We start from the raw sequence: 24,193 nt of genomic DNA, 5'->3' as shown, positions 1-24,193 counted from the left end.
TCTTGCCTACTTTCTGGCACAATATTTGCCCTAGACTGCACTACACAAAATCATGCAATCATTACGCTTCTCTCCTAAACAGAGTCTAGCACTTTGGATCAAGTCACAATAGTTCTCTAATCACTGGAGTTTATTACATGGCTTTAAAAAAAAACAACGAAAAACAAACCAAAACCAAACCAGAGGCTTTAGGCAATGTATTTATTGCCTTAACAAAAAGTATCAGTAGGGTGTCAGGATGGTTTATTAGTGACTGGAATCACTGAAGGGTATTTGCACCATTCATTTTTAGGCGCCAGATTGACTTGTACCTCTGGAGGCTTCCCTGGAGTCAGAAGGGAAAAGCTCCTCCAGCAGCCTCAGACAGCAGGGACCAAAACCAAGCACACTAAACCATTCATATTTCACAGACTGCAGACCTTGAAAAAAGAGAGAGCAGGGCAGACTAGCAGGATAAAATACATGCATAAAGTTGGGTGGGAGGCACGGACACCCATCCCCATGCCCATGGTCTTGGTGTATGAAACTCGCTTCTCTGTGTGTAGAGCGATCTCAGGGGCTACAAGTCACCATAGCCCTTCACTGCCCACCTGTGCAGACCTAAATTTCACCCCAAGTTGTCTGTTCTTTCCCACTTGTTTCACCTCTCAAACACCCCATTTTAAGGAGGAAATGTTTTTTTCTCGCATAGAAGACAACAGCATTAGTGCTATAACATAAGAGATTTGGGATCAGCACGCTACGATGCCAAATACATAACGTCATGCAACGCTATGTCTTCATAAGATGAACTACAGACAGAGTGACAACCATAATGAAGCTTTGGACTCCATCCTTAATAGTAACACTATGGCTCTGAGAAGGAAATTGGATGTCAGGAGTTGTTTTCAAGGAGCCTTATAAGGAGTGGCAAGCAGGGTACAAGGAGATTTTGTGTCTCTACTAGATTATACAGATCTGCTGAAGCTCTAGTGCTTACTGCAGCAGAGCCAACAGAGGCTTATCACATGTCTCAAGCACAAGGGAACAGTCCTGTTTTGGTTTAGTAAGACAGTGGTTTGTGTGATGACCTCAAAAAGCATCACCACAGGAGGCATCTCAGCAGGACAGGGAACACAAGCACTCTGGAAAAGCAAAGGCCTTGATGGCTGCCAGTGGCAAGAAACAGCTTCACCGATCGCCTTCATTAATCCCTGACACTGGCATGAATTTGCAAGTGTTTAAGCAGAAGACGGACAATAAAAATGTCAAATGGTAGAACACCTCTGTCCAAAACCCCTGAAGGACACGGTCTCATGACCATACTGTTTCATCTCTTTGCATTCGAGTTCACACAGAATCTTTTACTGATATTTTCCTGGTGCCAGTAGTTAAAGGCTTTTGTAAGTTGGCCTGTGGTTTGTGTAGATAAGTTTATTGGCTTTTCTTCTGAAGAAAGGGCAATAGATAAGGCAGAACGAAGGGCATCAGCTTTCTTTTGCTTTTGCATGCTTGAATTGCAATACCACAGAAGCTTTCCAAGGCAGACTTCTCATACAGTCACATATCAATGCTTCCTGCACACAGCATTTGCAAAACTAGGTTACTAACTCTGCACTTAAAAAAAAGTTCAAAGTTGTAGATATCTGCACTTTTAGTTTAATTTTAGCATCGACATCCAAAACCAGAATGTTTTGGAAATTAAACCCTCTTAATACTAATAGCTGATGCTGTTATAATTTCAAATACAGATTTAAAATTAGAACCCTTCTTTGCATTAGGAAGAAGGAAAGTTGGCGATGACATTTACTGCATATTTCTTTAAAATTAGTCATAGACTCTTAACTCCAGCTGGACTGAAAGTCTTTGAAGAATGAATATATCTCAATTTAAGGTCTAGTTAGAGAGCCACAGCAATTACAACGTATCACTGCCAATAACATCTCACAGAATGTGTCTACATTAACTTGTGCTAGCAAGTTTCTATCTCAGAAATAAACCTTGCAAGAAGTATAATATTCTTGACATTTTATCCCAGTGTTTCCTGCTCACAATATCGAAAAAAGAGCATTCGTGCACAGGGGTTGTAACAGTAGCACAAATCAATGCACCACACAACATACGGGTCATTTGGTGGCAGGAACAAGAAGTCAATATTAGTAGAACAAACCCAGTCATGAGCTTTCCACCCAAAGGGGAGTTATCGATTCCTCAGTACTATTTTTGAATCATCAAATGGTTCCAAGATTAGGGGCTTCAGATTGCTTCAGGATGAAATTTCACCGTGCTGTCACACTGGACAATGCCGATCATATATCCGTTTCCTCTGCTGCTCCACAAATTCAATAGGAGTAACATGTTACCTTACTTGTGTCACTGCATTAGCAATAACCTACTGCGTCCTTTCGTATCTGCCAACACCTCATTACAGCCGCTCTGACAGAGAAATTTTGGATAAATTTTGCCTGCTTCCTCATCCTTTCAGTACTTCGTACTCTCCATGGCATCTGCTGCAAACAATCATGGGATCAACCCAGAAGAAAATCTTAGCTCCAAACAGGTCACTAGGATTTCATGCTAGATCTCTTCCTGGTCAATCCACTTCCACCTCTAGTTAAACTACAATGTCCTTTCTTCGCAGTAGAAGCGAAAACACAGAAAAGGTCCAACTGATGGTTTTAACGTGGATGTAAATAGCATGCAGTGTGAAAATAGACAATTTTGATACAATTTTGTTTCTCTTCCATTTTGTGGGAATTGTTTTACAAATAACTATCTCTTTCCTAGTCCAGAAGGGTACATGGAAAGTTTTGAGCAAACTAGGAAACCAACATACATAAAAACTGCTCATATTAATAAAAAAGATACAATCAGCTGGAAGTGCTAAAAAACAAACCAGAATCCCTCTGAACTTCTAAGCCGCATCTTTCATGTAATACTGCCCATCAGGCTTTCAAGTGCTATAATCGTATCACTGTATTTTTTCCCTGACAGCCTGTTTTTTTTATCCCAAGCTTACGTTCAACAGATGTTATCCCTGAGCCTGCAAAAAACTTCCTGGGCAGACTGCTTACTCTTGGAAGTCCCTCACGGCTGTGAATAAGGTTATTCAGAGGAAAACACATTACTCCACTGGCATTTGCTTGTTTAGTAAATAAGCAGATTTACATAAACTCCAGATTATTTTAAAACCAAACAGAAAGCCCCTCTAAATAAACATTTTGCTGTATCACTGATACCTACAGCTGAGGGCTTAACAGAAACAACAAGTAAAACTAGTGACAAGAAGCCTGTTTCTGCAGAAGCCGATGAAGAAATTCTCACCAACTTCTCCTGCTGCAAACTCAAAGTGTCTGCAGCATTTGCTGCTGCTTTGAATTGATGTATCAAAGTTACATGAATTTGCTGTGACACTTCTTCTGAAGTGAAGCTTGAGAAAAGGAATTATTATTTTTTCCAACCTTATTAAGTTCTGCTTCCCCACACAGCCGTCGTAAACTTTGGTTGTGTTGATTCTTACCCGTCTCACAGTAGGGATCACCGTCTTCTAAGTGGAAGACATTATTGCGGATGGGGTTATGACAGGCCACACACACGAAGCAGGAAACATGCCAAGTTTGTTTCAAAGCATTTATTACTTCCTGTGGGGATTAGAAAAAGTGTTATTAACATTTATTTTGATGTGATGACTAGAATGTGGTGGCCATGCCTCCACACTTGATTCATTTCAAGAATACTTTGTTTCCTACTGCTACTTTGAAAATGCGTGGTGCATGCAATCTCTGCTGATGTTAAACTTCACGAGGTGCTTTATTTATGGTGCATCTCCTTATTTGTCACAAGCAACCTTTCATATTTTGGAAGATTCAGCGTAGAGTTGGACACATTTAACAACTCATTTGTTCACCTTTTCCATTTTAACTAGGATCTTTAATTAAAGAGAGATTAATTCAGGATCTCTCCCCTGAAATAAGAAAAGCAGCATCTCCGATGTCTGCTCAAGTCTCTGAATAGTTAATCAGAAGACATCACATAGAAAATTATGATTGCTCTGTGTTGTTTTGGAAGACACTATAGTGCCAAATATGACTTGAGAATTGTGCTGCCAGAGCTCTGCATGACCCCAGTTACACAAGAGTCCAAACACATTGCTGTCTGCAGTAAAGTGGCGGACAATCAGCTGGCGAGCTCAAATTAGCAATATTAGGGCCGAGTAGGATAATGCGTCTTTCTATCTACATTACCATTGGGAATATTTCAGCACTTCACATCTAGCCAACCAGCATGTTCCCCAGCACTCAGCTTAGTTAAGGAGGATTGTTTATTTCCCCGCCCCCCCCCCCCTCCAATTTTGTAAAAAGCTGGCAATTAAAAGCACTTTGCTCAAGAAAATTTAGTAATCGGAACAGCTACAGAACAGCTTCATGAAAACAGAAGCTGAACTTGGAAGAGCCAAGGAGACTAAAAGCACCTTTTCTCAAAGAGACTGAAAAGGCTCAACATTAGAAGAGCCAAAAACGTATTCTGTAGGTGATGGGAGCTGAAAAGGTGTATCAGAGTACATTTGGAGGAATATAGACCGGGCCAGGTAAAAGGGAATTTCACTACAGAGAAGCACTGAACACTGTGGATCTTGTTCCCACTGAAAACCAGCCACTTGCTGGTCACTTACCCCAAGTATCTTCCTTTGGCACTTTGAACACTCAGGGGCGAAGAACTTCTCATAGCAGACCTCGCAATACAGGGCCCCTTTCTCTTCCACAAATCCAATGTAAGCCATGGAGGTTTTGCAATGAGCACAATTAAACTCCTCTGGATGCCACGACTTCCCCAAAGCCACCAAGAAGGGTCCTCTGGTTAGAAAGAAGAGATTTTGTCAGCAAATGCCGTTGGGTTGGCTCCTGCAAAAGCTGCTAATAGGCTTAGTCTACAATACCTCTGTGCCATTATTAAACTGTTCACAAACTTACATTGTCCCATCCCTCTTTCCTCTTATGGGCTCTAAGAAAGTGTTAAGTATGAACTAGATCTATTCCCATTGAACCACCTCCCAGAAACACCTGACCACAATAAATACGAATTCTCTTCGCTTTACTGCATTTCAGAAATCTTATTTTAGAACTACATTAAATACAGTGCTGAAGTGGCTGCTAGGGAAGAGAAGAAGGATGTTCCCCTGTACCCATCTATTTCTATCTATTACAAAGAGATATTTGACTCAGTGATACGATCAGCTCTCTTTCAGCATGCATTTGTATCAAGGCCACAAATGTTGAAGTAGACTTGACTCCATTAAGAGCTGACAACACCAGTTTCTTGTGAGACAAAAATTCAATCACTGTCCTTATCCAACAAGTTTGTTACAGGATAACCCATCCCAGCTGTTATTGTTTTTTTTTTGTTGGTTTGTTTGGGGTTTTTTCCCCCCCTCTACAGAAGTTAGTTAAAATACGACCATTTTCTCCAAATACAGAGCCTCGTCTACTATATGCAAACACAAAACCATGATGCTTTTATAGCATTTGTCTGGCTAATGCCACAAGATTAATAGACAAGATGAAATTGTCCATTTTTCAGTCAACAAAAACATCTCAGTTTGTAACTCATAAATCCCAGGCGTATGCCGTTGTATCTGTATTCATTTAAGAATTAACTTGTTTACTTTAATGGTGCATCCTAGGTTCCACCAACACCCAACCTTCCAGAATTTATGTTTCAGTTGCGCTTTGTGGTTCAAGTTCATCTCCATCACCACATTTCCCATTTTTGCAATACTAATAGAGATGCCATTCTTTCAGTAATGCATCACTCTTTTCTGATCTAATACTTCACTGCAAAAAAAGTGTAAGATACTAATGTCGTCACCCTGTTGCTAAACATGTTTTTTGAAATCGAGTAAGCTACAACAACATTTTTGTGTAAGATAAGATTCTCATATGAACAAAGCAACAGCAATATAGAAGAAAAAAACTTAAAATTTGTTTCCAGGGTTATGCTGACTGTAAGATGGGAATATAAGCACGCAGAGAACAGAGGGCAACTTCACTGACAGTAGGGGTAATTATTTTCATTTCTCTTCTACATTTTCTCTGGAGATGCTACGTCTTTTCAACAGGATGAGAAGTCAAAAATAAGGGACTCAAACAGATCTAGGACAACTCACACACCTTCTGAGATGATGAACATATTTAATCTGCAACAGTTTCTTCTACTCACCTCTGATTATCGGAAAGAAAGCAGTGAAAAAGGGCTCCTGGAGAGCAGCCTGTAGCCCTTTAAGGAGGGAGCTGGGGTCGAGCGCAGCTCTCTGGCCCCCTGCTCCCAGCGGATGCCTGAGCAGTGCAAACACTGACCTAACCCGATACCCTCCCGCCGCCCTACAAGCACCTTTTTACATCAATGCCCTTTCAGTTATGTACTGATCAAACAATACAAGCCCTTATGTACAACAAAGTGCTCTCAGTGCGCCATGTCAGCACACGCTAATTTAACAGACTCATTAACACGGGGCTGACACCGAAGAGGCTCTCCTGGCTCCAGGTAGGATTGAGTTTCTGGCCATCTGCACCGAAACGATAGGCTCAGTTAGTTCTTCAATGGAAAGCAAGTACGCTAGCGACGGGAGGGGAAGGAATTTTTACAACATCTGCTGCATTTAGCTCTCCAGAGTTTACAGCTCTGACATGTTGAGGTTAGCCATTCAGGACAGCACGCAGGAACCCAGATGGATGACGAACAGCCTGGGAGTGCATCTATGGAGTTTCTTTCCCAAAGTCCCCAGACAGCTGTGGCCGTGCCCTGCACAATGTCTCTGAGGTGTTCCATTAGCGGGCTGACTCCCTGCGCACACGTGTCCAGAAGAACGCTTTCTAAATACAATTTTACTTTTAATCAGGCCGTAGTTTAAACATGTCAAGCTGACGCTGCAGCTTAATGATACCAGTGACTTAAAAGCTGCCCCAAAGCACGTGGAAGAAAGAAAAAAAAAAATAAACACCTGCCACATAAAATACACTAAAACATGATATTCAGAACTTGGAGGTGTTCCTGGTCTCTGCATAATTTTGCGATCGAAACGATAGCTTCCAGCAACAAAGGTATTTATTTGCTGTATTAATTTGAAAAGGAGTTTAAAGCCCCAATTTGAGTAAGGGGGCCGCATGCCCACACTCACACAACCTGATGGGAAATAGCTAGGGCATGAAATGCTAGGAAGACGGCTGCAGAAGGCTTCATCCTTCCTTCCTCATTTAAAAACAAAAAACAATAAAAAACCCCACATGCCTCTGTCAACTAGAACATATTTTTAAAGGTGGTGCTAAAAACTGATGTTCCTTCCATCCAAAGATATGGGATGATCCAACTGGCAACAGTTAGCTGTGAATGCGCCTCTATCCCAGGCTACTCTGACGTGCTAAGCATTTCTGAACAAATTTCTGGCACCACCATCTAGATTATGTGAACAAAACTCACAGATGGAGGCAAACAGGCGTAATAATTTTTATTTTTTTTTAAAAAAGAGATTCTGATGTATTTACGACATTATTTACAGAATCTTATGCCCCAAAGGATCACCAGGTACATACACCAGGTAGCCACCTAAAACATCTGAGTCCTGCATGTAGCAATGATACAGGTGCAAATTGGAAGGAGACCTAAATAACATACTGGGAATATAAGTGTAATTTCACCATCTTTACACTTGTAACTAAATATAACTTCATCAGTACGGTCATGATGTATTAGTATGCCAATAATCTAGCTTCTCATGTGGCTTTTATTATGATAGCAAGCTAGAACTGAAATTTTATGGTAGAGAGATCAAAAGGACTTCCACATGTGCTAAGCAGGCTAACCACTTTACAGTTAACCATACAGCAGTCTACACTGTGGGAAGTTTCTTTTTCTCCTCACTTGAAAATGGCACAATATATAATTTCTGTATAGGAGATGCTGAAGGGAAGCACTGTTTGTACCTCCTCCCTTGTGCCTTTAAAATAATTAAGCTGTATGAAAAGGTGACAAAACCAAATCATCATTCACAAGCAGACACGTCAAAGAGTACGTTCTGAATGTAGATCCAGTGAAAAGACATGCGGACTTCAAAGGGAGAGCCAACTCTGCACTGCGGCACCCCGCGAGACTGCCTGGGAACAAGAAGCCTTCATCAGAAAATGTCAGAAGTTTGTCAGACTGTCTCAGCAAGTAGATCATGGGAAATTTAATTTGCCTCCAACTTCGATTCTTTCAGACGTGGAAAGAAAAGCTTACTTAACAAAGCCTTGCAAAAAACTGGAATCTTCAGACAATTGTGGTATGAATAATTAAAGATATATTAAAAAGTTATAGGATGTCTCTAAGAAATGGTTTTGGCTCAACCAGCCATGGTTATTCTATGCCTGAGTGTAAAGTAACCAACTCCACAGCGCATTTTGGCTTCAAAACAGATGTACAATGCGCTGTCACTTGATCCTCCTCCTACCTTTTCATAGGTAATGCTACCCCTAAGGGCATGAACTGTAATTATGCTAAAACTTGAATTCAAAATGCCATTGCATCTTTCAAAACCACTGTATGTTGTGAACACCAGGCATATTTGGCATTGATTAATGAACATCAACTTGTCCTCAAATGAAACAATGCTTCCTTTTAATAATTGAGGTGGCATTTAACATATGAAGAAATGTAAGGATTTAAATACCACCACCAAATTACAAAGAAGTTAGAGGTGGGTATCAGTTACTATTCATGAAGAGGTGTCACTTACAATAGGCGATAATGGCCTAAGTACTGTCAAGTTGGGCTCCACAGCTTCTCCTCATGCAGCCACTAAGGAGCAAAGGTTGTTCCATGGACCAATACACTCCCCTATTTACAGGGGGGCAGCTCATCTCCTTTTTAATGGTGATCAGGGAGAAGCAGCAAGTGATTTAAGGGCCGAGAGGAGAGGCTGGCTGCTGAGGAGTGATCTACAGACTGTGCTGTGAGACCCCATGGCACAGAGCACCAGTGAACCCTGCTAAACCACAGGTGCCTTAAAAGGTGCTGAAGTTTCTTGCATGAGAGGTGCAGTATACAGTGGATTTGCTACGTTCGTATTAATTTTTAAATTGAAATGATGGTAACAAAAAGGAAGATGCATGGTTGCTTGCATGTTACTTACTAGACACAAATCCAAAGCTCTCCATTGCCCAGGGACCAAAAAAGTCAGAATAATAAAGACAGACATGGTGATTATACGGGCCAAGCTGTTCAATGAATTCAGATGAATCTCATCCAAAAACTGTGTAGACCTTTTTGATATTAATCTTCCATTTTACCATGAAGCAAAAAATCTGGATTAGAAAAGATGTACACCTATGTTGGGAATTTGTGTAAGCTTTTTCTATGGCTTCAAGGGGATTCAGATTATATAGTTTTACTACCTTAACATATACAACAGAAGTAGGAGAAACTTCTCCACAACATCACAGTCCTCTAAAATTAACTCGATGTTAACTGAACTGGTAGTGAATTATCAGAATGGAAATCTAATGGAAGTAAGCAAGCTGGACTCAATTCATCCCTAGAGATCAAGTGACTTGAGTTAGCTGCATCTTCTGATGCACAATCCAAGACGGGGCTCAAGAGGCTGTAAAATGCCAGAGTAGAAAGGTTGATTTTTCTATTATTCTGAATTAAATTTATACAGTTCATAGAGCTCCTAATTTTCCAGAACTCACTTTTCTAATCAAACAAGTCTCTTTCTTTAACTGTAGTGAAACATAGTGCAGGCTCTCCTGTTTTGTTCACTGAAAACATGGGACATAGACAAATAAAAAAGAAATATTACAATGCATTACTTGTAATTCAACAACATAGATAACTGAACAAGCAAGAAAACATTTTAAAAGAATTCTTCCAATAATCCCAGGAAATCTCTATTTTATGGAAGAAATAAAATGCAAGGTAGATTAAAATCAGGACGATTTGCACATTCACACGAAAAGTGATTTCAGTTCCCTGGATGAGCCAATCATGACTAATTGATGGAAATCACTGACTGAACAATGCAATCCAGATTCAATTCTTCCTCCATATGAAATTCTGGCTAACGATAGGATATCTTAGGGGCTCAGCAGAATTTGTTTAACTTAATCTCATTTGGCAAACTCATTTTTGTGTTGCTTAATCTTTTATACCCATGTCATACAAGTCAAGCACACTAGATACCATAATACCCAAAGGCCAGAGAGCCCACCAAAGAGCCTGAAATCTAACATTGCAGGAAATCATTATTAATCCAGTCCTAGCAATTGTTAAGCCTCTGTTCCTTGCTTTTCTTGTATGGATAAAGCCTGCTATTTTTCTTCTTTTCAGTTAGAAATTCTGGTTTATAAATCAACATTTGTGACAAGTTAGTATGCAGAAGACTAAACTCTCTCATTAGTTTCCAGTTAGCTAATCTTCTCAATTTTATTGGAATGGGTGTATAAGTGAAAACTAACTTGCTTACTTTTCTTTGGTTTTACTTTTGCTCTACTCCACCCAGCTTTCTGTTTCTCTGTAAAACAGGTTGCAAGGCTGTGACTGTTAGCAGTTCACAATGTTTTCCTCCATTATTACTCTCATTCTCAGTTTTGTTAGATAAACCATGCATGAAAACAGTGTTCTGCATTATTGAAATGGAACCTTAAAACACTTGTGACTAAGGAATAAAAAGCCACGAAAGCAAAACAAAGCCCTGATGTCAGAGAGCCTGCAGGATGAATAGATACAAACCTAATGACTTGATTACAGTGCGCACACATGGGAGTACGTTTTCCCGCAGGAATATGCTCTGCCCTCTGAACCAACGTGTCTTGCTCATTTAGCTGAGGTGCTGTCACAAATTTTTCACTTGGGTCAGTTGTTCCAGGTGGTTTAATACTGTTTGATGTCCATCCAGTGGCAGGAGCTGGAGAAAGAGTGCCAAAAGTATTTAGAAGACCATCCTTTCAGTACCAAGTGAATTATTTTGATATACAAGCAACTGGCAACATTTGCCTAACATCTTTGTCCAGTGTACACCTGCCTACTTAAAGGAACAAACTAAAAAGCACTTATTTTCCCCTCCTCCCCAACCAAGTAAGTCCTACCTACTTTCTGAAATGTCTGTGAAATAACACAGAATTGTTTTGGCTAACTTGTAGAAGTAGTGGACAAATTTCAACATACTAAAGAAGTTAGGCAAAAGAATATACAACCTGTGAAGGCATTATTTTGCTTTAGATACAAAAGCTGAAGCCAAGAATATCAGTGCACGAACAGAGACAGGAGAATATGACATACCTACTCAAAACATTTTACAGTGAGTGCAATAGATCATATGTCATTACTAACAGGTTAAACAAGAGTACGCATTCAATACAACATGTACAGGAACTTAAAATACAGTACTGTATAAGGAAAACATATTTCTAAATCAAATTTAAACACTAGTCTAGATCACTAGAAACTGCCAATCTGAAGCTCTCCAAAGGCCACGTTCACATCCTCTTTGTGAAAGTTATGACACTGAAATAAGAACCTCATGCTTTCAGAAATGTATACATCCACACACTCCCATTTGTGCTCAGGTTTTTAGAGTCGTAGAATAGACATAAGCTTTTACGGAGTATGAAAAATGCATTTACAAACATGAAAGGCACAGATTATGCTGTTGCCAAGGGTAATGAAGAAACAAACAGTCCCCTGCTTTTCTTTCTCCTCTATTGATATATGTACCTTGGTAACGTACAAGCTGCAGCAACACGAGTTTATGGGAGCAGTTATTCCTGTCAAGTGGAGAATTCTTTTTCTTTTTCAAGTACGCTAAAACCCGCCACATTTCCATAGCCTTTTGTTTGTAACCACAGGCAAGAGAAACTGTGAGTGTTTACTCAGTGTCCTGGCTTTAGTGCAGCTGTACTAAACCTTGTAAATCAAAAAGTAAAATCAAGATCTGAGTGGAAGCTCAGAAAGAAACAACCAAGCAATGACAGGAGACGTCAGACAGCATAGGATGATGCTTCTGTTGCAATGATGCAGCTCTCCAACACAAGCTCAGGGCATCAGTCTGTAGCTTTGCAAAAAAAACTAGTTTGTGGAGCTGTTAATGTTTGTGCTAGTCTTCCTCTCGCATCTTTCATATCATCTTCCAGGGAAAAGATGAAAAATTCTTTATCATTATCTCCCTTAATGCAATGCTGATCAGCCTCTGCCCTACAGAAAAGTCGCAAATACCTTTCAGGTAAAACATTGCATTCCCTGCTCAAATGCAAGTGGCATACTAATTCACAAAGAAGATAAATTTAAGCAACAGTGAATACACAGAAAATTCAACAGAAATGCCAATTCCTTGCTATTTACAGAAGAAAGATAGCCACACACTACACAGCCTAATCAAAACAATACAGTGAACTTTAGTTAACAAAACCCCCCTCTACTCGTCTGTATTTGTAGGCTAAGGCAACGCAGCTGGAAGAGAAATCCTTTTTAACACCAATACTTTTGTACTATAATTATGCTTATTTTCAGGTGATGACGTGGGATGGAATAGTAGGATTCTCTCTATTAATGCCTGGCTACGAGACTGGTGCTACAGGCAGGGCTTTGGGTTCTTTGATAATGGCTGGTTTTATAAGACAACAGGCGTGACAGTGATACATGGGAAAGGTTTATGTCGTAGGGGCAAAGGGGTTCTGGGACAGGAATTAGCAGGGCTCATTCGGAGAGCTTTAAACTAGATTCGAAGGGGGATGGGGTGGTAGCTGGGCTTGCACCACTGGGGCAACGCTCTAGTGTTGAGGTAGACCAGGAGGCCCCCCATCCCCCTGGGGTGAAATCGGTGTGCCCAGCTCGCTCCCTGAAATGCCTGTACACCAATGCACGCAGCATGGGGAATAAACAGGAGGAGTTAGAAATCCGTGTTCGGTCGGGGGGCTATGATCTAGTGGCAATTACAGAGACTTGGTGGGATGCCTCGCATGACTGGAATGTGGTAATGGATGGCTATGTCCTGTTCAGGAAAGACAGGCCGCTAAGGAGAGGTGGTGGAGTTGCTCTTTATGTGAGTAAGCAGCTAGAATGTATTGAGTTCTGTCCAGGGGCGGATCAGGAGCGAGCTGAGAGTTTGTGGGTGCGAATTAAGGGGCAGGCTGGCAGGGGTGATACTGTTGTGGGTGTCTATTACAGGCCACCAGATCAGGATGAGGAGGGTGATGAGGCCTTCCACAGGCAGCTGAGAGCAGTCTCGCAATTACAGGGTCTGGTTGTCGTGGGGGATTTCAACTACCCTGATATTTGCTGGGAGGCCTACTCAGCCAGCCATCCCCAGTCCAGGAGGTTCCTCCAGTGCGTTGATGATAACTTTCTGATGCAAATGGTGGATGAGCCAACTAGGAGAGGAGCACTGCTGGATCTTATCCTCACTAACAAGGAGGGTCTGGTTGAAGAGGTGAAGGTTGAGGGCAGCCTTGGTTGTAGTGACCATGAGATGGTAGAGTTCAGGATCTCATGTGGCAGGAACAGAATAGCTAGCAGAATCACAACCCTGCACTTCAGGAGGGCCAACTTTGGCCTTTTCAAGCAATTGCTAGGGGAAATCCCATGGGACAGGGTACTAGAAGGTAAGGGGGCCCAAGATAGTTGGTTAGCATTCAAGGACTGCTTCTTCCGAGCTCAAGATCAGAGCATCCCAACAGGTAGGAAGTCAAGGAAGGGTAGCAGGAGACCTGCATGGTTGAACAGGGAACTGCTGGGCAAACTCAAGTGGAAGAAGAGGGTGTACAGATCGTGGAAGGAGGGGCTGGCCACTTGGGAGGAATATAAGTCTGTTGTCAGAGGATGTAGGGAGGCAACTAGGAAAGCTAAGGCCTCCTTGGAATTAAACCTGGCAAGAGAGGTCAAGGACAACAGAAAGGGCTTCTTCAAATACATTGCAGCTAAAACCCACACTAGAGGCAATGTAGGCCCACTGATGAATGAGGTGGGGGTCCTGGAGACAGAGGATAAAAAGAAGGCGGAGTTACTGAATGCCTTCTTTGCCTCTGTCTATACTGCTGGAGGCTGTCCTGAGGAGCCCCGGACCCCTGTGGCCCCAGAAGAAGTCAGGATAGAGGAGGAATCTGTCTTGGTTGATGAGGGCTGGGTCAGGGACCAATTAAGCAACCTGGACGTCCATAAATCCATGGGCCCTGATGGGATGCACCCGTGGGTGCTGAGGGAGCTGGCGGAAGTCATTGCTAGGCCACTCTCCATCATCTTTGCTAAGTCGTGGGCAACGGGAGAGGTGCCTGAGGACTGGAGGAAAGCCAATGTCACTCCAGTCTTCAAAAAGGGCAAGAAGGAGGACCCGGGGAACTATAGACCGGTCAGCCTCACCTCCATCCCCGGAAAGGTGATGGAACAACTTGTTCTTGGTGCTGTCTCTAGGCACATCAAGGATAGGGGGATCATTAGGGGCACTCAGCATGGCTTCACCAACGGGAAGTCATGCTCAACCAACTTGATAGCCTTTTATGAGGATGTTACCCAGTGGATAGATGATGGTAAAGCTGTGGATGTGGTCTATCTCGATTTCAGTAAAGCGTTTGACACGGTCTCCCACAGCATCCTTGCAGCTAAACTGGGGAAGTGTGGTCTGGATGATCGGGTAGTGAGGTGGATTGTGAACTGGCTGAAGGAAAGAAGTCAGAGAGTGGTGGTCAATGGGACAGAGTCCAGTTGGAGGTCTGTGTCTAGTGGAGTCCCGCAAGGGTCGGTTCTGGGACCAGTTCTATTCAATATATTCATTAATGACTTGGATGAGGGAATAGAGTGCGCTGTCAGCAAGTTTACTGATGACACAAAACTGGGAGGAGTGGCTGAGATGCCGGAAGGCTGCGCAGCCATTCAGAGGGACCTGGACAGGCTGGAGAGTTGGGCGGGGAGAAATTTAATGAAATATAACAAGGGCAAGTGTAGAGTCCTGCATCTGGGCAAGAACAACCCCATGTACCAGTACAAGTTGGGGGCAGACCTGTTGGAGACCAGCGTAGGGGAAAGGGACCTGGGGGTCCTAGTGGACAACAGGATGACCATGAGCCAGCAGTGTGCCCTTGTGGCCAAGAAGGCCAATGGCATCCTGGGGTGTATTAGAAGGGGTGTGGTCAGCAGGTCGAGAGAGGTTCTCCTCCCCCTCTACTCTGCCCTGGTGAGGCTGCATCTGGAGTATTGTGTCCAGTTCTGGGCCCCTCAGTTCAAGAAGGACAGGGAACTGCTAGAGAGAGTCCAGCGCAGAGCCACGAAGATGATTAAGGGAGTGGAACATCTCCCTTATGAGGAGAGGCTGAGGGAACTGGGTCTCTTTAGCTTGGAGAAGAGGAGACTGAGGGGTGACCTCATTAATGTTTATAAATATGTAAAGGGCAAGTGTCATGAGGATGGAGCCAGGCTCTTCTCAGTGACATCCCTTGACAGGACAAGGGGCAATGGGTGCAAGCTGGAACACAGGAGGTTCCACTTAAATATGAGGAAAAACTTCTTTACGGTAAGGGTGACTGAACACTGGAACAGGCTGCCCAGAGAGGTTGTGGAGTCTCCTTCTCTGGAGACATTCAAAACCCGCCTGGACGCGTTCCTGTGTGATATGGTCTAGGTAATCCTGCTCCGGCAGGGGGATTGGACTAGATGATCTTTCGAGGTCCCTTCCAATCCCTAACATTCTGTGATTCTGTGATTGGTGTTAATCCTCTGATAGAGGCTCAATACCTACTTTTGCTTACTCTTTCTCTGTATTTAAAAAGCAATATAGTCATACATCTTTTTTTATTTAACTGGCTGGTTCATAAAATTTTCTCCAATCAGGTAATTTCAAGACTGACATATTTTTGGATCCTTTTCATTATCTGAAGTAGCAAAAAGTATACCAGTTCATCAGGGTTTTTTTTGTGTTTTTGTTGTTTTTTTTTAAAAATACAAGTCTACTGATTATATTTAATGTATAACTAATTATTTTGCAATATCTTGAAAAAAAATAACATCTTGATTCTAGAAACATTCAGCATTCCTGAGTAGAAAGTATTTAGGAATAAAAGTACTTGATCTTGAACAAGTCACTCTGCTACCATAGTTCATTTTAGATTATACATGTCTGCTAAACTGAAAACATAGGAACAGATAAAAATGGAAAAGGTGGCAGAAAAGCTTTGAAGACATGAACAAAAGTGCTTTTGATTAATAGCACTTTCCTCCTCTGTCATCACACATGGCCTTCTAATTTTCATGTCCCATTTCATGAGAAGACAAAAATACACACTAAACCCAAATCTGTTTGAAGACTGCTTTTGCCATAAATCAAATTGCAGCGCAGCTTCTAGTATATTGCTAATTTCTGTTTGAGTTATCTGCTGAATCCCAAAGCCCATTCAGACACATCAGCTAGCTCTTGTTTGCACTGTGTAGTTGAAAAAAGTCCTTCTGCTTGCTTAAAGGGAAAAAAAAAAAGTACAAACACCACAATTATTCCCTTTTCTTTGGTCTCGTTACAGCTTTCATTAATGCTGGTTTTATGAATGATTCTTTTCTGAACGCTACCCAACTTTAAAGTTACTACTGGCCAGAGCAGGATTTCTCTACATAAACTTTCTCTCAAAGTTAGACAAATCAGTCATTTCTGAGTTATTCAAAGCACTAAAAAAGGAGAGAAGGAGATAGTCCATCAGTCTGGGAAATAACTTCGGTCTATTAATGACCCTATGTTAAAACAAAAATTCTCTTTTAGACAAACCATACTATAGACCACAGAAATTAGTACTGTGTTAAGCAAGAGGTGTGCCCTAAGCAGAAACAAGACGAGCATTTAGTGTTGAGAACCAGCGAAGGCAAATGGACCCACTCCACTTCCACTGAAATCGGTGAACCCAAGTTCAACTCCCAGACCTCCAGCAGATGCAGGACTCCCATGGGACCACAGCCACAATGCAAACAGAATAAGGGGAATAACAAATAAGCCCTAAGCCTTCAGATACTTCTATATTTGCCAGAATATTTTTGGATACTGGACAAAAACTAAGTTCTAAAAGGCTTTTTGCCTGTCATTTGTAAATTTATGTCACTATTTGTTCTACTATGATGGGAACAATATCTAATTGATAACTGCAGATGCCATCAGCAGCTGAGAACTAAGACAGAAAAGGTTGCCTTCTGCTCAAAAATCCTTGAAAAGCAAGACCTTAAAGCATTTTATTAAATGCTCTCTTCTTCCATCTCTCAGGGCCAGTGTGAAGCCAGGAAGCTCCCTGCCCATGCTTACAATTTGTCCCCACAGCATTCTCTCAAGAGGTGTTTTTCTCTTTGCTGGTATTCATGTTAAAACCTCATTGGTCTTGCACAGTATTATTCCCCTCTATTCCTGTTCTAAAGCAGACTCAAGTTTCTTTCAGTTCAGATTTTTCATCCTGAAGAAGAGGAGTCAGTCTGCCTTTAGATCCATACTCTTATTAAAGAAAATACACCAGTAAAGTACAGTAATATCTATTTCACCACATTTATTATACTGGTTTCTTTGTACACTTTCTACAGTTGTTCTACTAAATTTTTTTTCACCATAGATCATTCTCCCTTTCTCACTGCTTGATTTGCCTCAGTCTTTTATCTTCCTCATTCCCATCTGAACACCAGCCTGAGGACAGCTTTTATTGCCCACTTGTGTCTTTCTGTAGGCCAGAAACATGCCTTTAACACTCCAGTAATTTTATCAAAGGCTCATTACTTCCAGTGCAACCCACACAGCATTTTTTTGTTGGTGGTGGTATTTTTGTGGTTTTGTTTGGTTGGTTTGGGTTGTTTTTTGTTTTGTTTTTTTGTTGTTGTTGTTGTTTTTTTTTTTAAAAAAAACACTATTAGTTCCCTACTTAAAATCTATATGAATTCTCAGTATTTTTTTCCAACCATATTCCATATTCCAACTCTTGTAGCTACAGAATTTCAAATATTAGGTCTTTTTTCTTGTTTAGAATGAACATTGATGTTTCCTAACTGTCCCTTCTACTTAAGCAGCAAATTAACTCCTGTGCTGGACAAGATGTTTCTTCTGCAAGCAGAGAGGAATGGGACACTCTCAGAGTTCCCACATCCTCTTCTCATTTCTCTTCCCTATTCCCTTGGAAACCTTTCAGACTGAAACACATCCACGTGATTTGAAGAAAAACATCAGGCCCTGAAAACTTATGCAGGTATTTTTCCGTGCAATGAGAAGATTTTTACCAGGGCACACCAGTAATAACAAGGTAGGTACAAATTACTATGCTCAATCCAAGCAAAGACCTCTCGACTCTTGGCAATCAGTTTGATCCCTCCTGTAGTTTGTGCTTTATGCTTTGCTTTTTACATTTTACCTATATGATTTTGGATACCATCAGCAGCTCTGTTCTCAAAGAGCGCTGGGGAGTTGCTCTGATACCCGAGATCTGGCAAGGTGCACACACATTTTTAATTGCGAATGATGGCCGAGTGGGGAGGGAAAAGGAACCAACTCCAGCTGCCTCATGACACTATCTCACCACATATTTTCTGGGTGCCACCTTTGTTGCATGAAATGGGACAGGATGCAGCAACTTCTGTGGGTGCTCTGGAGAATTATAAATTATAAGTAAATACAATAAATAAATGAAACAAATTATAATTTATAAGAGTTATACACCTCATCAGGAGCTATTCTACCCTGAGTGCCGGAGATGTTCAGGTTCTCCACAAGTCATGAAAAGATCTCTGTGGCCAACTTTTGGAGTTTTGCAGGCTTCACTTCACCTTCACTCTCTTTAATCAAACCTTCTAAAGCACTGTTAATTTGCACTTGTGTATTGTCATAGCTGGCTGTTCTAAAACAGAAAACACTCTGTACCCAACTATTAACTTTCTACTTTATAAGATTTAAGTTTAGCAAACCCTCAGTGTTTGCTTTCACTAAACTTCTTGGTATGGCTAGTTTAATATTTAACAAAGTTTTAGGCAAGGTAAAGAACTGGCTTTTTTTTCTTTTTCAAAAATCCCAGTGTGACTTTGCCCTCGTTAGACTAACAATAGGCTGTTCCATCGCTGAGCACATGGATAACTGCAAACACTGGCGAAAGGTTTGGAAGACAAAGGGAGAAAGGCAGATACGTGGCGGTGCCAAAGTCACTTTGACAGAGGTTCTCCGGTGCGTAGCAATAATACAACAGCCTGAACTGTTTAACGCTCACTTAAACATAACATCAGACTTCATGTAATATCTATAAATAACAATGCTACTTTAAGCGGTGGGAGTGCCAGAACTTTGTTTTAAAGTGTTCTAACTCAGTGATTTATACGCTGCTATCAAACTACTGTATTATAAATGGAAAATACAAAGCTTCATACGTCCAATTTTCTGAGTTTTCTTAATATATCTGTACAGTAAGAAATCTTCCTGTTCCTTCCCTCCAAACCAAACAGATGGCCGGATGAAGCAGTGTGCCTGAAAAGCTCGGCTGTCAGCTCGTCACATTAGCCGTATATAACTCCCCATCCACTCCCAGGCCTGTGTGAAATCTCACAAGTTCAATGGAGGAAGCTACAGGACGAACAAGAGGGGAGAAAAAAAAAAAAAACCACGACCAAAAACCACACAAAAACCCCAAACCCCTGTGTTCAGCAGTTCTCCTTTTGTTTCCTATGGAAGTGCAGTCAGAGCTAAACCCCGGCCCCCAATTACAGGCAGAACAGGAAGGATTAAACCATTATCATGTCTTTAAATGCCGGTGAAGGCTGGTATGTTCCCCGTGGAAAATTACAACAGGTGCCACCCCGGCCCAATTTCAACAACCCTTGCAACTCGAGGGTCTAGTTCCTGTGCTGGCAACCGGCCTTTCAACTGGAAAGGCTCCGGCTAAATTAGCTGTAAAGGATCTTAATTAAAATGAGTATGGTGGGTTTGGCTCGCTCAGCCTGCCTCCTTGTGATTTGTTACATCACATACCCTCACAAATTTGGCACAACTGGCGTTGCTTTTACCGAAAACGCGCCTCAAGGAGAAAGAGAAAATGAAGACCTGTACAATAGTGTTTCATTTCTCTGGAGTGACAGTTTAGAAACCCATTTGGTAGCTTTCTGCCTATAACATTTTGCCTCCCTTGCTTTTAGCTCCTGTTTTGACTTTGACAGCTTGACTATGCCTGCAGAGAGCATGACTGTCCAGTCTTGCTCACACGCAGATTATCAGCCAGTTCATGGACCTGATGTTTAATGTTGAAGAGTGCTAAGAATGAATTTACCAGAGGAATATTGACTTTTCATTTGTTGAACAAATATTAGGCATAATTTTTGGATGTCCTACACTTGTACAAATGAACAGGACACATCACTACTCTGAGCTGGCGCTAGCAAATGAAAGGGAACTGATCTGGCAAGCCAGTCTGTGATAACAGGCTAGTTGCTTTTTAAGAAATCAAAGATGACGAGCATCTATTTTTGCAAGTCAGTGAAAGTTCCCACTCAATGGGTGTGAAATAAACACAGAAACAAATCTTCACCTCTGTTTAAATGAATAGAGAAAGGAACATGCATCTCTCTGATTTATGTATGCAATTAATTTAAGTGCACAGCTTGCTGCAATAGCACATGAATTTAGGAACATCAAATCACAGGAAAATTGTCAAAGGTCAGATTTGTAACAGAAAGCTGAGTTTCTGTTTGGTAAATCCTGTAGTGAGGTACACCAAGTCATTCTGCCTCCAACAAGTGGGTGGTACATTTCTGCATCATTGCTATGATCCGCCCTTTCTTAAACATAAACATTCAAGGTTTAGAAGCTTATTCATTTTTTCACCATGTCTGCAGCAGTTACAATTTCATACTACCATCAAATTAAGGCTGACATTTATAAATTACTCTGGTTTCACAATGGGTTTTGCTTGGCTAAGCGACTTCACATTACTTAACTTGTAAGAATAAATTCTCGTGGTTTGCTGTCACATGATGATATAATCATTTAGATTAGATGAAAAATTAATAAGAATAACAGTCCATACACCAGGATCAAGAAGCTTTTGTGTTTTGACTTGTCAATCATACCACTTACGGACAAGGCTTTCTGTTTTTATGAATGGTGATTGCATCGTGGAGGAGCAATCGTTAACAATTTTTTTCAGTGAAAAATATTGGAACTGTTTATGTTTTGGGACTGTTTCTAGCAGAGGCCTTACCAACAATATAAGGATTTGCTAACAACTTGTAATGTTACTCCCGTTTCTTCCCCAAGTTCAGACTATGGTCCTCAACGGGCGCATCGCTCCTTGAACTCCTATAATAATTAGTCCTGCCTTTAATTTCCTGTTCTACAAAGGAAACAAATTGGGATGAGATGGCCCTAAAAACAAAATTGCAGAACATCGTGAACAAGGCGATGCTGACACAATAGCTTCATTGCCTTTTCCATGCAAAAGTACTCCCAAAGCCAATGGGCTATCAACTTAACTTACCCAGTAAGTGTGGCCTGTAAGGCCAACAGAACTGAGACAGGGGCTGGGGTAATTACAAATGACACATAGAAAAACAAAGGTGACAAGGACAGGAAATGCCACAGTCCATCCCTTTATGGATCTTGAGCAAGGTCTTACTGTCAGGACAAGCATTTTGCGACAGCACAGTAAGTCTTGGTGCCTCCCTCCCACTCCCCAGCTTCATACTGTTTGAGCTTAATGGCCAAACTTCCCAGTCTGATAGGGTCTGGATTTTTTACCCCATTTTTCCTTAGCAAACCCCTACAGAATAAGTTGCAAAGAAGGAGACAAAGATTCAAACTGTCAGTATATACAGGACAGGATGTCAAATCACATCTAGGAGCAGGCTTGTATTTTCTTCTGCTTTTAAAGTTCTAATATTATCAGGGGAATAGGAAATAGAAAAAAAAAGCACGAGACAGCACACTAAGGGTAACACCAGAGATGGTAAATGCAAGTCTACCAAACACACAAAAACCACTGCGAGGAAATAGCAGAATTTTTCAAACAAAGTTGCCTGGGGAGTAATTTTTCTATGCTTACAGTCAGCTTCCAAGTGTGTTCCCTCTGCTGAAGGGAGCATGTGCTTAACACATGTGCTGGCTCAGGATTAGGCAACTGACAGTTGTGGGTATTGCAGAATATGCTGACATTCCCGAGCAGCTCTACTGGAAGGGGATTATATATCCCAGTGGTATCAGGCTGAGAGAGATCCTAGGAAAAAGGAGATTGGCACGCACGAGTAACTGGTCACTTAAAACTGCAAGCTTCGGACACTTCTACCACAAACCCTCCCCATCCTACCCTTGTACTCAGCTGCCAAGCCCAGGAGTAATGAAGGCCATCAATTGCAATGAAACGCTCCTCTCCAAGCAGCAAACCAGTGTTTCTGGCCACCAGCTGTACCAGCCCACAATGGGACCCCCGCAATCCCGCCGGAACCCCGCGAGTGGAGCAGGATGCTGCCTGCCCAGCTCCTGCACGGGAAAGCAGGACACAGTGCTGGGGAGTGCTGTGCCTGGCGCCCAGCCTCGCCGGTCCCCACTGAGCCAGCAGCTTGCCCTCTGACAACAGCGTTTTGAAGACGCTGGGAAAGAGGAGGCAGTTTCGCGTGAGAAACGTAACGTTGGAAGTTCTGACCATCGCAGATCCTGCTGCGCTTCCTGCGAGAACAGTTCATCTCCTGGCCAAACTCCAGTTTGTGTAACTGTATTTATTGGGTAATTATACTTCCTTAAATTGTCCCAGCAGTTTCAATTTGCCACGGTGCTATTCGCTTCCTTTCAAGATGCCGCGCAGTGTTAAAGCGTGCTGACAAGCAGCTGTTACGTTTCACCCCCGAAGTGACTGCACGGAGGTGGTGGGTGAAAGCCATTCCAGTGTGTGCCTTGTGTGCTTGCACATGGTACCGGGACTGTACGGTTCCTTGAGGGTGAACGATGCTACACAAGTGTAGGGTAATATTTAGCTATCAAATAGTAAGGTAACTCACTGCGATGTAGCTAGGATATTGTGGGCAATTTTTTTTTTTTTAAATTGAATATAATCTTGTAAAAAGCGTCTCCCCCTGGTGGGTGAACAGAACATGACAGCTCAACAAAAATGAGTGAGAACTATTATAAATCCTAGACTGTACACTTAACACACAGTAACAAACAGCCACAATTTGACTTATTTCAAGAACTGAAAAAATCAACAATACAGACAAGAGAGGCCGACAGAAAATGCATTATTTGGAAACTTCTGTCCAGGAAGATGCCTCGGCGGCATGGTGTGCACACCCCACCTGCCCCCCATCTTCAACTCCTTGTGCACCCAATGCACCAGAGATCAGACCTTTTTCGTTCATTTGTTTGACAAACCAGGCTTTTATCCTGCTTATCCAGCTTCTGACCCATGCCTTAAGAGTAAGCATGAGGCAGCCATCCCTCATTTCCTCTACCAAACCACTGAGGAATCCTGTAATATCAGAATTTTATTCCAGAAAGGGATAAAACCTCTGCTACCTTCACAGTGGATGACTAGCGTAGTAGCGTTTGTGGGTACTCCATGACTGCCCTCCAACAGCAGATGAGGACAGTTCAGCTCCAAGGGTGCTATCACTGTGAGACCACTTGGATCATGACTGACTTCTGTACAGAGAAACACAGTGCCTGGAGCATCTCCAAGTTCACTGTCTCAGTCATTTGTTTTATCTTTTTCCTACACACCTTTTTCTTGCCAGGTTATGAAATAGAGATCAATGGAGATCATACCTCAGTTCTAACAAAAACCCCCTTTAGGCATCTCTGCACAAGCTCAAAAAAAACCCCAAAACATCCAAAACCCTAAACCAAAACCCCAAAAAGAAACCATGCTACTTTTAATAAAAAAAAATAAGGGTATTCTCCAGTGGTCCACCCAAGGAAGGGAGATTACAGCTAATAAACTAAAAGATGCTGTCTGACCAAATGACTTATCTGTGAAGTCAGACATCTTAATAAATAAAATCAGTAGTAATATTCAGGCCACACCATCGAACAGCAGATTACAGCTTCCCCAGACACAAACAAAATCCTGTGACATGTCTGCTTTGCTATGGAAACAACTTGGTGTTATATACAATACTCATTAGAAGGGTGAGTGCTATTAGAGTTACAAAACTGTACTCCAAATAAGTTTCTGCTATTAACAGCAAACTGATACACACATTTACATAAGGTTATGTCTTCCAT

The 24,193-nt window shown here is 41.8% G+C and overlaps 1 protein-coding gene across 1 annotated transcript in view; it reads right to left on the bottom strand.

Moving 5' to 3' along the window:
- Positions 1–24,193, bottom strand: part of PDLIM5 (PDZ and LIM domain 5) — a 142,358-nt gene that overhangs the window by 4,276 nt on the left and 113,889 nt on the right. Inside the window, exons 16-18 of the mRNA XM_068403186.1 lie at positions 10,741–10,915; positions 4,652–4,832; positions 3,500–3,620 (exon numbers count right to left, since the gene is read on the bottom strand). Of these exons, the coding sequence (XP_068259287.1) occupies positions 3,500–3,620; positions 4,652–4,832; positions 10,741–10,915 (477 nt within the window). The remainder of the gene's footprint in view (positions 1–3,499; positions 3,621–4,651; positions 4,833–10,740; positions 10,916–24,193) is intronic.

The sequence above is a fragment of the Nyctibius grandis genome, chromosome 6 (assembly GCF_013368605.1).
Source record: "Nyctibius grandis isolate bNycGra1 chromosome 6, bNycGra1.pri, whole genome shotgun sequence".
In the NCBI taxonomy this organism is placed as follows: Eukaryota; Metazoa; Chordata; class Aves; order Nyctibiiformes; family Nyctibiidae; genus Nyctibius; species Nyctibius grandis.
Note: the sequence above shows the minus strand (reverse complement) of the source record. Positions and strands in the feature narration are given on the sequence as shown.